General features: G+C 39.6%; 1 protein-coding gene across 44 annotated transcripts in view; it reads right to left on the bottom strand.

Annotated features, from left to right (window-relative positions):
* ENOX2 (ecto-NOX disulfide-thiol exchanger 2) overlaps positions 1-12,747 on the bottom strand; it is a 284,254-nt gene that overhangs the window by 166,608 nt on the left and 104,899 nt on the right. For 32 of the 44 annotated variants that reach the window (XM_070292025.1, XM_070292028.1, XM_070292038.1 and 29 more), the window contains one exon: positions 5,653-5,796. The exons of the other annotated variants lie outside the window; for them this stretch is intronic. Coding sequence is in view for 4 of the 32 variants with exons in the window: in XM_070292008.1 (XP_070148109.1) it covers positions 5,653-5,796 (144 nt within the window). In the remaining 28 variants the exon portion in view is untranslated. The remainder of the gene's footprint in view (positions 1-5,652; positions 5,797-12,747) is intronic. 44 annotated transcript variants of the gene reach the window in all.

Below are 12,747 nucleotides of genomic sequence, written 5' to 3'. Positions count from 1 at the left end.
TTAAAAAGTTTCCTGGTTCATTGCCCCTCTTCTAGGTAAGAAAGGAACAAAAGTACTCTCAGGCAGATGAGTGTTGATCCCATTTTTGTATTACTTTTCCAAGCAGGCTTAAACAACTTCCTCTGATAACTCATTCCAACATAGTTCCTCTTTATGTCTGACTGAACCTCTCCTTGTTAATTTAGTCTTGGCAGTGCTGGAACTGTTCACTGTCTTTTATATTGTCAAGTCTCATTGCAACTTCTAGGAATTCTAAAGGAAACCGTGAGAACTGAGTTAGGAGTCTAAGATCAAGTTTAGAAACTGTCTGGAGGTCCTTAGAATATCCTAACATTCCTGGTGATACCGCTCCATCTCAGTCAAAGTCATGTCTCCTCTCTGGTTATTAGCACCTCATCTGGAAAGTGAAATGAATATGAAAATATATTAAGAGAAAGAATCACAATATCGATGCAAATTATCATTAAACTGAAGGGTCTTCCTGGAAAACTTGTACTCTTAGGGTTCAGTCATTGCAAATGGAAAATGGTTGAAGGCCCTTCTTTTCATACTGAGCTATTCATCATTCACATGAACTTTGGCAAAATTGCTTATTTTTGCCAGTATTAGGCATCACATAATTAAACGCAAACCTATCTTTCAATACAGAACTATGAGGGAAGGCAGTAGAGGCAGGACTATGTCCACATCTGGATGATCATTCTGGTATCATAATTATCCCCAAGTTAGTTTCCCACTCTTTCAATGAGCTGGCATCTTATTAGAATGCCAGTGTACTGTGATGTTGATGCTTAAAACAGTGCATTTTATTTTAGTCATCATCTGGTTGGCCTTGCTGACTCATAGATTCTTCCACTTCAGTGGAAGTATTTGCGAAAAGGGTTGGTATTTCTGCTTCTACAAATCCAGGTGGATCTCAAACCAGGAGACAGCTAGTATCTCCTGGATAGGAACTTGGCACTACAATTTGTCAAGGGTTTAAAATGTTTCTAACTCTTTGGCCATAGAGAACCATGTGAATAAGCGGACTCACCACAATCTTAGAAAATCTGTGCAGCTGCAGCATCACCAGGAAACATTTCCATGGGGAAAAGGTGAAATTTGAGAGCAAACACACTGAAGAATTCTGAAGTCACCTTAAGAGTGCAAAGCAGCCAGATCCACATAGAAAGAGTTTATGGCCAAATACACATTAATATATAATTCAGGTTATGGATCTACTTCACAGAGGAGTTGGGACAGGACACCCAAATTCCAGCTGTCAGTTTCCCTTGGGCACACGTGAAATTTCATCCAGTTAAGAGGAAAAGATTCCATTAGGGTCAGTATCTGTTTCACAAGCACACAGATTCAATGTGTGGTTGCTCTAGGGATATAATCTCATGAATGTCTGGAGTCTGATCTTTAGGGACGAGTGAGGCAGTCACTTAATCAGCATTAGATACTGAGTGCCTAGCTTGTGCACAGGTCTGCCCTGTGAGTGACAAGAGAATAACAGAGAATATTAAGGCAAAGGGAAAGTAATTCTTCTGCCAGATATTTGATCAGTCAACAAACATTTCTTTAACATCTATTGTATGCAAGACTGTATCTCTGCCAAAAAACATATGGCACAGGGGCCCTTCCAATCAGGGGCTGATGACTGAGTTGAAAAGTTAAGATACATTAGTATGAACAAATAGCCAATAGTTCAAGGTGGTCTATAATCAGTGGCAGGTGATTCATATGAATATAATGACCAAGGAGTTTCAGAGGTATGAGTGAATAATTCTAACTAGGATGCTCCAGAAGGCTTCCTGGAGAAGGTATGACTTGTAATAGGTGCTGTCCCTTGGAAATGATTTTGACATGTGAAAGAAGAGGACAAGCATGCCAGGCAAAGTAAATGGCATGAGCAAGGTCCCGAAGTAGGCAGGCCCATTGCCTATTTGGAGCAAGGTACCAGACAATCTTGGTGGAAACAGAAAACTTGTTGGGGGAGTAGCTGAAAAGAAGGGACAATGGGATCTCCACCTTTGAAGGGATCCTAGAGATGATCAAATCCAAGTGCTGCTCACCTTACTCTCAACAAACACAGCTTTCCCTAGTGTGCCACCAATGCTTACTATGCATTTTAGTAACAGACCCAGACTCCTAACATCTACAGACACAATACTTCTGGGAAAGTAGTTAGGGAAAAGCTTTGGAGTTGCAGGTCTAGTCAAACCACTTGCTAAATGCTCATTCTTAGGAAAGTTTATTCATCCTTTATTTCTTTACCTATAAATGTGGATAATAGTGCGAGCATACTTAGTTGCTCGGTCGTGTCTGACTCTTTGCAACCCCATGGACTGTAGCCCACCAGGCTCCTCTATTCACGGGATTCTCCAAGCAAGAATACTGGAGTGGTATCTTCTCCACCCCGGGATCAAACCTGGGTCTCCTGCATTGCAGGCGGATTCTTTACCATCTGAGCCACAAGGGAAGCCTGTGGATAATAGTATACTCACTTAAAGCAGAGGCAGGAAGAAAAGGAGAAAGAATGCCTGAAAGAGTTGGAAAAGGAAGAGGGATGTGCAAAGCGTATTGCTAAGGAAAGCAGAAGTGGAAAGAATTCAAGCAAGGTGAGGTTGTTAACAGCATAAAATGAAGCAAACAGGTCAAGGTAGCTGAGACCTGTCAAAGGACCACTGACTGTGACAATTTGGAGGTTGCTGGCGACCTTTAAGAGATCAATTCTAGTGTAAAAAGGGAGAGGCAGTTTGTAGAAAAGGGTGAGGTATGAGGGGTGGGAAAGGAAGAACAGAATGCACAGTGAGGAACCAGAGCTGCAAGCATGGGACTCTCCATCATGTGTAGCGACAGAGAGGTAGAGAGAGAGTTTTGATTCAAAGAGGTCACAGGGTTGAGCAATGTAATGGCTGCATAAGTATCTCAGCTTAGAACTGAAATGGCTGGTAGCCCCTGGCTTTCCTTCTTGCTAGGATGCAGGCAATGGTGATAAAAGAAGCAGAAGTTCCTACTCACAAAATATATTCCCTCTTCCTTTTGTCTAGAACTGCATAGAAGAAAATACCCTTATAAAACAATCTGCTCATTTATAATACCATAAGATTGCCAGCTGAACAATTACGAGACTCTTTGTATAGTAAAATATCATTAATTTGGACTACACTAATTTAGAATTTGTGGTAATTTAACCTGGGCTGGAGTTACCACTGTACTATTATACTTACAAAGAAAGGGTTCACTAAGGAAATAGTGTGAAAAAGATTACAAGGGAGATAATAGAGTCTGCCAGGGGCCTAGTTCACCTATTTTTAAGAACATACTGTTTTTTAAGAGCTTACCCATATTCATTATTTGAATGCAAATTGATTCTGCTAATTATAGGTTAACATAATCTACTGCTAAAATCCTATATCTGCAACAGTTACTTTGCTCTCACTGAGTATGCTCATTAGGAATAAAACTGCGATTCTTTAAAAGTCGGTTCACAATACAGATTAATACATGCCCCTTTTCTCCACCCTCATGAGCTAACCAGTGTTCCGGAGGTATTATTCTAAACCAGCACATCACTCACCATGAACACAGTGGAAAAACGAAGTGATCAAAAAAGGCATCAGAGCAGCCAAAATAGATGTTTTAAAGTTGATGCCCTAAATCTTGTATCTCTCTCCATAGCAGGTTCTCTCACAGGTGATTTAACTCTTACTTAACATATTCATTTAACACACTGACCTGGAGATCTTTCTTGGTGTGTTTTTGTTTTTTTTTTAAGTTTGTAACTGATTAGAAGGAGAAAAGAGGCTGTTACAGAAGGGACAGTCAGAGAACTAGAGATGAGTGCAGGCTGCAGAAAGGAGACAGGACGTGGATAAAATGGGGCTGATGTGGCTGTAATAACTAAAAAGCCACTACAGTCTAGGACAGCTTAAAGTTAAAAGGTTTATATTCCTTAGTAAACCCAAAAAAGTATAATAGAGTATTGCAGCACAGTTCAGTTCAGTTCAGTCGCTCAGTCATGTCTGACTCTTTGCAACCCCATGGACTGTAGCACGCCAGGCTTCCCTGTCCATCACCAACTCCCAGAGCTTACTCAAACTCATGTCCATCACCGTACAATGACTAATGACTGGAATTTTGCATTTAAATGGTCAAGCAAAGTTTAGATTATGTTGAATATATGACTTAAAAAGACAGATGTTACACAGACACAATTTGTATTCACAATGTTAACCTAAAAATGTGAAATGTATTGATGTTTAAAACAATGAAGTTTGTAATATTATCATATAATAACAAAATAGCAACATTTATGAAGGGATTTATTAAGGGAGGAAGTGTGCGCAGATACCAAGCTAAACAATTTATCTAATTTCACTCAACTCTATTAATAATCTTAAGAGGTTTTAGTGCCATTTTTAACATTACAGTTGAAGAAATTGAAAGTCAGAGAGGTTAAGAAATCCACCAGCAGCCACAGACAGAGAGAGCTAGGATTACAACTCAAGCCATTTCCTTAGCTGTATACCATGCCTTTCCAAAAAAAAACAAAAAACATCACACTTTTCTTGAGGGCTCTGGATAGCTAATGATTTACTGTATTTTTGTCTTCCAAACTTGTATTGAACAAATATCTTGATTTATAAGCAGAAAGACCTATGATCTAAGAGTCAGGTATGATGTTGTATGTTTGTAAACATGCTCCATTTTATAAGGTGAATGTGAAAGTAACAGTAAAAAACAGAACGAAACAAAACTCCAAACCCCATGTGCATGTCTATTAGGTCTATGTTAAAATCTCAAATCAGTCTCTATGGATTACAGATACTATTTTCAAATGAATAGCCAAGTAACAAAGAGATGAAATTTTAAAAATATTTTCCCTTACTTTAATATTTATATTAATATTTTAATATTTAATCACTTAATCTTTGAAGTGATCAGTGAAGATCTGGTTCTCCCATTTCCACCCCCCTACTTGTTTTAGAGAAATATAACATGCGACTAGGCCAACAGAGCATGAACGATGGGGGTAATTGCAGGGGAGGCTAAAAATTCAGTTAGCTGTTAACAGGATTTCGAACAATCTGTTCATCAGCTGTTCTAAGAGAGCTATGAGGGCATGGAACACATGCGGGCATGGTGTGTGCTGGGGGGAACAGGGGCGGGGTGGGGAGATGCAAATATAGGCAGTTATCCACATGAGAAGTACAAGTGACGGTTCCTACTACTTGTACATACAAAGAAAAATGTACAGTGACATCATTCACTCATGTAATTCTTTCTGCATAAATCGAATGTTTTTTATTCACCTCTTCTTGTCTTAAGCCTATCCATTCAAGGGCCAGCTACAGACGCCACGTCTGCTTTGAAGTGTTCCATGATGCCCAAAGCTGATTGAAACTCGTCCCCTGTTTGTGCTCCCACAGGTTTGCTTCCCTTTTACACATTTACCACAGCAGTACTCTCGTTTATGATTGGAGTTATTTAAGTATGTGCTTTTTCCTCCCTCTATTCCACCACGAATTCCTTGAGGGCAGGGGCCTCTTTCTCATTTCTATAGCTCCTACAAAACCTAGACCAGTGCCCACCACCATACAAGGCTCTGGGACAGTGTTGACTCAGTGGCACTGGCCTAAGAGCATGGATTATTGCCTAGCTTACCTGAAGGAGCATTTGTTCTCTTTCTTTTCTTGCTTGACTCCCCTCCATTCTCAATGAGGCCTTCTGTGACCAGAGGGCCACTGGCACTACCAAACTGCAGGGGCTCGTTGTTGTTGGCAGGGTCAAAGGGCAGCTGGTTCAACCCTAAAGAAGAAAAAGAAAGCCAAAATCCAGACTCCATTAAGGACTGGGATGTCTCTAGGTTTTATTGTATGAGCCACTAGAGGGAAACTGTCTATCTTAAAAGCTTGGCAGTAACAGGTGAATTCCTTAAAGCCAATTAGTTGCCCTCTGCCATTTTTACAGATCTTGTTGATAAGCACAGAATTAAAATATAGGGTTATAAGACTCTGTCTTTTGTAAGAGCTGCAGCTCTGTCATTTGTAAGATCCTTCCTATTTCTTGGAAATTAATGTTTATGACCATAAATAACATTATGGCTATCACCTCCCTGAAAGAGAGTACTGTGTGCTAAGTTGCTTCAGTCATGTCCAACTCTTTGTGACCCTATGGACTGTAGCCCCTCCAGGCTCCTCTATCCATGGGATTCTCCAGGCAAGAATACCGGAGTGGATTGCCATTTCCTTCTCCAGGGGATCTTCCTGACCTAGAGATTGAACCCACGTCTCACATCTCCTGCACTAGGAAGCAGGTTCTTTACCACTAGCACCACCTGGGAAGCCTAAAGAGCTAGGACCCTCTTTAAATATGGCTATGGATGGACCTACTCTTTCTTTGAAAAGTTTGGTCACATATTTTTTAGATTATCTCTTGACTTTTTTTTCCTTTCTTTCATTGCAAGGACTGTTGAATTGATGCAGATATAACATTAGACTGTGTGTGTGTGTGCTTAGTCACTCAGTTGTGTCTGACTCTATGTGACCCCCTGGATTGTAGCCCACCTATCCTGGTGTTAAAGTCACTGCCAACAATAATATAAGGATTTCCAAAAAAGAAGACTATAAGCAAACCAGAAAAGGAAACAAAGATATAAAACTTGCAAGGAGTTATTTAGTAGTTGGAATGATGGGAAATTACAAGCCAGGTTTGGGTAGTATTAATCCCATTCTCTTCAAATGATCTCAGAGCATGGTCACTTTACTACTCGCTACTGCACAATATAAAGTGGCAAAAGGCATTTTTTTATTCCCAAGTCTTATATGTTTCAGTCAGGGGTGAACAGAGATAGTTTCTTACTCCTCTGGCAGCAGCACCTGGAATTTAAAGTGTTTCCATTAAAGCTTCATGAAATGTGGAATCAAGAGCTTTGTTAAAAATCCAAAGTTAGGTGATCTTTCCTAAGTCTTTTATCTACTGGTCCTCTAATCCTATCAAAAGAGGAATCAAGTTGGCTTGCTATGGCTCACTCTTTACCTCTCAATTTTTCTATAGCCCACAGCTGTACAATTTTTAAGGAAATGTTGTAAAATGTCAATGAAAATTTGGAATCCAGTCAGCTAAAGGTCAACCAAATTTCAGTAAAATGAATGTTGAGGTGCTAACAAAATGGCTTCACATTCTTGTTTTTAATGAAAAGTATCTCTATGCTGTTTTCAGCCCATGGAACAAATACCATTTGTTCTGCAATCAGATTCCACTTGGAACACCTCCATTAAAATGTCTTCCGGGACTTGTCAAACATTTTCCTTTACATCATCTGAGTAACTAAGCAAAAAAAAATAAAAACTTGCTTCTGTATCTTAACTCAACCATTCACTGCATCCTATCCATGTCCTATTAAATCCCTACCATGACCAGAACTAAAGAAACAAACACCAATTGCTATCTGGCTCAGACTGTAAAGAATCCAGCTACAGTGCAGAAGACCCAGATTCAATTCCTGGTTTGGGAAGATCACCAGGACAAAGAAGTGGCAACACACTCCAGTAGTGTTGCCTGGAGAACGCCATGGACAGAGGAGGCTGGTGGGTTACAGTCCACGGGGTCACAAAGAGTTGGACACAACTGAGCACCTAACAACACTAACACTAGAAAACATTCAGATCATGACCAAGACTATTTTCAAAGAAGATTAGTTTTTATATAATTTACAAATGAATGTATTTCTTGCACTTGAATAGTCATAGAGTCCAATATGATTAGTGTACTATTCTGAGATTTTTCTTGGTGTTTCTTTCTGCGATATCAGGCTGATCAAAACAAGTTCCATGGAAGATAGAATATTATAGTGGAAACAATATATGCTTCAAAGCCTGAGAGATTGGGGTTCAAATCCTGGCTCTATCATTTACTATCTGGGTGTGCTGTGCTTAGTTGCTCAGTAATGTCCGACTCTCGGCAACCACATGGACTGTAGCCCATCAGACTCGTCTGTCCATGGGGATTCTCCAGAATACTGGACTGGGTTGCTATGTTCTCCTCCAGGGGACCTTCCCAATTCAGGGATTGAACCCAGGTCTCCTGCATTGCAGGCAGATTCTTTACCGTCTGAGCCTCCAAGGAAGCCCATAAATACTAGAGTGGGTAGGCTATCTCTTCTCCGGGGGAATCTTCCTGACCCAGGAATCGAACCGGGGTCTCCTGCATTGCAGGCAGATTCTTTACCAGCTGAGCTACCAGGGAAGTCCTATCTGGGTAGCTTCTGGCAATTTATGTGATTGCCCTTAGTCTTACCTTCATAATGTGTAAAAGCGGAATGATAACACTTCACAGGGCTGTTGCAAAGATAAGCAAACATACATATATATATATATATATATATATATATATGTATATATATATATATATATATTCTAGGGCTTTCCTGGTGGCTCAGAGGTTAAATTAAAACAAACTTTTCCCCGGCAAGTTTGAAGTTTGAAGCTCTTCTAAGGAGGATCTGTCTCTCTTTCTCTCCTATAGCCATATCTCTAGCATCTCAGTGCTTAGCACCATGCCTGGCACATAGTGAGTGTTGAAGGAATGAATTCTCAATAGGGTGGGGTAGCTGACTCATTCTATGAACTCATATAGTTAGAATAAAGAATTAATGACACAGTTTAAAAGTTCTGATGTTGATTATGTCAATATTACTTAAAATAATTAAATTTCAAATTCATCTCCATCATTTGAATATTATATTACAGGATGGTAAAATCTTGATGCTTTTGAACTGTGGTGTTGGAGAAGACTCTTGAGAGTCCCTTGGACTGCAAGGAGATCCAACCAGTCCATTCTGAAGGAGATCAACCCTGGGATTTCTTTGGAAGGAATGATGCTAAAGCTGAACTCCAGTACTTTGGCCACCTCATGCGAAGAGTTGATTCATTGGAAAAGACTTTGATGCTGGGAGGGATTGGGGGCAGGAGGAGAAGGGGAAGACCGAGGATGAGATGGCTGGATGGCATCACTGACTTGATGGATGCGAGTCTGAGTGAACTCCGGGAGTTGGTGATGGACAGGGAGGCCTGGCGTGCTGTGATTCATGGGGTCTCAAAGAGTCGGACACGACTGAGCAACTGAACTGAACTGAACTGAAAATCTTGATTGAAAGGAATGCATGGGATTAGGAGGTTCTTATTAATAATGGTTAATCAGAAGAAGTTTTTCTTTTGCATTTGATAATTTCATAGAATAATATATTAGTCCATTTTTCTGCCTTATTAAGTAGATGACTGAGGATCTTACAGAGCTTCAGAACTATGAGCTGTAAAAGGAGGCTAATAACACTAACTCATGGGACTGTTAAAAATAAGATTATGTGACATCATGTATGTGGAACATTCTGCATCACCTCTGGCATATAGCAGATGCTCAATAAATATTAACTGCTAATTTCCATTTATAACGTCTTGAATTTTTGACATAGAATGTGAGGAGATTGGTCTAAATTTGCCCTCCAAGGATATACCTTACTTTCATCATTGAACCTTTTATTGCTGTTTGTACTGTTTTCTAAAAACTGAAGGAGTCCAAGAACAAAATCTGATGAATTAAATGTATTTAGTTGTAGACATTTGAGTGTAACTGTTCTTCCCTTTTATTTACTCCCAGATGATAACTTTAAGGACTTAAGTATTTTGTTCCCTGTACTAATGTACAGATTTTTGTTTGGCACTGAATAAGACTGAGATTTCTAGTACTTTCTGTGTATCCACCTCATAAATGATTCAAATATATGAAAATTCTGATAATGTAGCATACCATCTCAGCCTTGTTACTTATAGAAAAAGATCTCATATCAAGGAGAGACATCCCACCCAGAAGGCTCATCCATTGAATACAAATCCACATTTTACCTTATCCAAAATCCAATACAGTCTCCAAAGATTTGTAGTTCAAGAACAAGAGCTATAGACATAGCAAATTCCTATGACACTAGCGCTTCTTAGCTACTCTTATTGTACTGTTTCATTCCTCCTTTAAGTGGCATTAAATCAACCTATAAATCAGTAAGCCAATAGGAACTTTTAGGATCTTTTCTGTGTCATGTATATGTGATCTACTTTGAGTATGTGTGTTAGTCACTCAGTTGTGTCCGACCCTTTGCAACACCATGGACTGTAGCCTGCCAGGCTTCTCCATCCATGGGATTCTTCAGACAAGAATACTGGAGTGGGTAGCCAGCCATTCTCTTTTCCAGGGGATCTTCCCGACCCAGAGTCTCCTGCACTGCAGGTGGAGTCTTTACCATCTGAGCCACCAGGAAAGCCCAATCCACTTTGAGAGTGCTATTTTAAATAAAATAGCCCCGTTAAAACTATCTAAATTCTAGAAGGAAAATCACCACCACTTAATTTTTAAGAATTCTTATTGTAGAAATTTCAGTTATGGCTTCAACATAAAGTATTAGCAATTATGTTATTTTAATTCTCACCCAAACTACAGAATTTATCTTTAAATCTCTTATGGAAACTATTTCTACCATTTTTCTTCTAGACGTGATGGAACTATTAGATAAGGAAGATATTAGGAAAATATCAGATAAGGAAGAAACTTTCTTTTTCTGCACCATGCAGCCCACAGCAGCGAAAGCACAGAGTTCTAACCACTGAACCAGATTTCCTAGGAAGAAACTTTCAGGTAAGAAAGTTTTATCTTTTAAAGAAACTTTTAAGAAAGTTTTCAGGTAAGAAAGAAACTTTTATCTAGTTCATTCTTCTATGCAAAGCAGGAATCTTATCTATAGACATCCTGACAGGCCTAAATCCAGGGAGTACTTCTTAGCCTGGGGGCCATTCCTTGCTATGCTCTGAGGAATTCAGCTTGCTTTCCTTACCTTTTTAAAAGCTATCACTTATTCTGTTTGGAGGGTTCTTTTCATCTCTCCCAAACTGTGTGTGAAGTAGGATACGAGTGTGCGTGTGTGCTGAGTCACTTCAGCTGTGTCCGACTCTTTGCGACCCTATGGACCATAGTCTGCCAGGCTCCTCTGTACATGAGGATTCTCCAGGCAAGAATACTGGAGTGGGTTGCCATGCCCTTCTCCAGGGGATCTTCCCAATCCAGGAATTGAACCCGCATCTCTTATGTCTCCTGAATTGCAGGCAGGTTCTTTATCACTAGTGATACATTTTGTTCAATTGTTAACTTGCTTAATGACCCTAAAATGAGCGTATGACATGTCTAACTTTTTATGGACTCTACTGATAATCACTGAAAGAAAAACAAATGAGGGAGTCACCAACAATTAACAGAACAAAAAATGTTCTAAAGTCTTATAAATTTCTCATAGCATTTGACCTTTCATTCCTGAGGATAACGTTAGTAAAACTTTGATCCTTGCTCATTCATTTCTCCTCCCATCTTGTCTCCTCATCGCCTAAGTCTACAAAATATACAGTTTGTCTAAAAGGAAGCATGGATTGATAAAGGAAAATAGATAATAAACACCAGTGTTATAGATTTCTGCTATTTTATCTTAAGTTCACAATTAAACAAGTCCATGTGGTAATGTAATCTCATCTAAAACCAGGTTGACAGGTTTAGACAGTTGACCAGCTGTTACTTCATGTCATGTCAAAATATAGATTCTCTGACTTCATAACACATATGAGGCCACTTTAGAAAGTACACATATTGTGGAAGGGTGGGGAGGGGGTCCTTGTAGAATGACATTTATTATCCAATGGAACCAGGGGATGAAACATCTTGGAATGAAGTGTGGTTCCCAGTGAATTGTCCAGTCTGCAGGTCAAGGAGTTCACATGCAATGATGTCTGCAATACAGATGCAAATGATTTCTGGGCTTTGTGGAAAGCACTGAAGAATTTCCATGATTCTCCTCAAAGAAGATCAATGATCTCTTTGTGCCCAGCTGCTGTAATAGTCACTGCCACAATTTACTTTACAGAGCTTTCTACTATCAGGTCAAATTAGGACTAACCTTCTTGAAGCAATCTAACACTTTTAATGATTGCCCCAGGTTACAGCACCAAAATGTGACCCTGTGGGTCCCTGCCACTTCCCATTTGCAGCTGCAGCCCACAGACTTAAGGTGGTTCAACCTTAGCAAAATGAAATACAATTCTACTCTGGACTAGTTCTCTTTAAAAGAAAATGGTCAGGTCTTGAGAAATCTAGTAAATTCAATTCAAGGAGGCAATCTCCAGACAGACATCAATGTTGAAAAAACAGAATATCAGTTTTTGGCAAAAGGAGCATTATAGCTAATTTGTGCATAAAACAAATCTATGTAACCTGAGTCCTGTTTTCCAGTTGACTTCAGTTTTAAATCAGATATGGGACTCCATGGTAAAAGGGGAAAGAGGGTCTCCAAATTACTTTTTAATTTAAAATTCTTGAAGTAAGGGGGTAGAAAAATAGCCAGGCCTTTGAGATGCTGGCAGGTGCTTTTGTAGGATTTATCCATCCCTAGGAGCCTCTCCTCCTTCCTTAGTTGTGGCCTAAAAACCTCAGACTCCACATTTTAAACTCTTGCTACCCAGCAATTCCACCTGCTACTTCTGAGGGAATATTTACAATTTCTAAAAAGATTTGGACTGCAATATCACACTCCAGCCACAGGGGTTAGCAGCCAAAACAAATGAACATTTCTCAGCTCCAGGTCTTAGCTGATGTCAAACAAATGAAACCTACTTTGTCAAGTTTGAGAGTTCAATATTCTGTATAACTGGTTTAGCTGAAGCAAGGGTA

This window comes from Ovis canadensis, chromosome X, assembly GCF_042477335.2.
Source record: "Ovis canadensis isolate MfBH-ARS-UI-01 breed Bighorn chromosome X, ARS-UI_OviCan_v2, whole genome shotgun sequence".
In the NCBI taxonomy this organism is placed as follows: Eukaryota; Metazoa; Chordata; class Mammalia; order Artiodactyla; family Bovidae; genus Ovis; species Ovis canadensis.
This window is presented reverse-complemented; position numbering and strand designations above follow the sequence as displayed.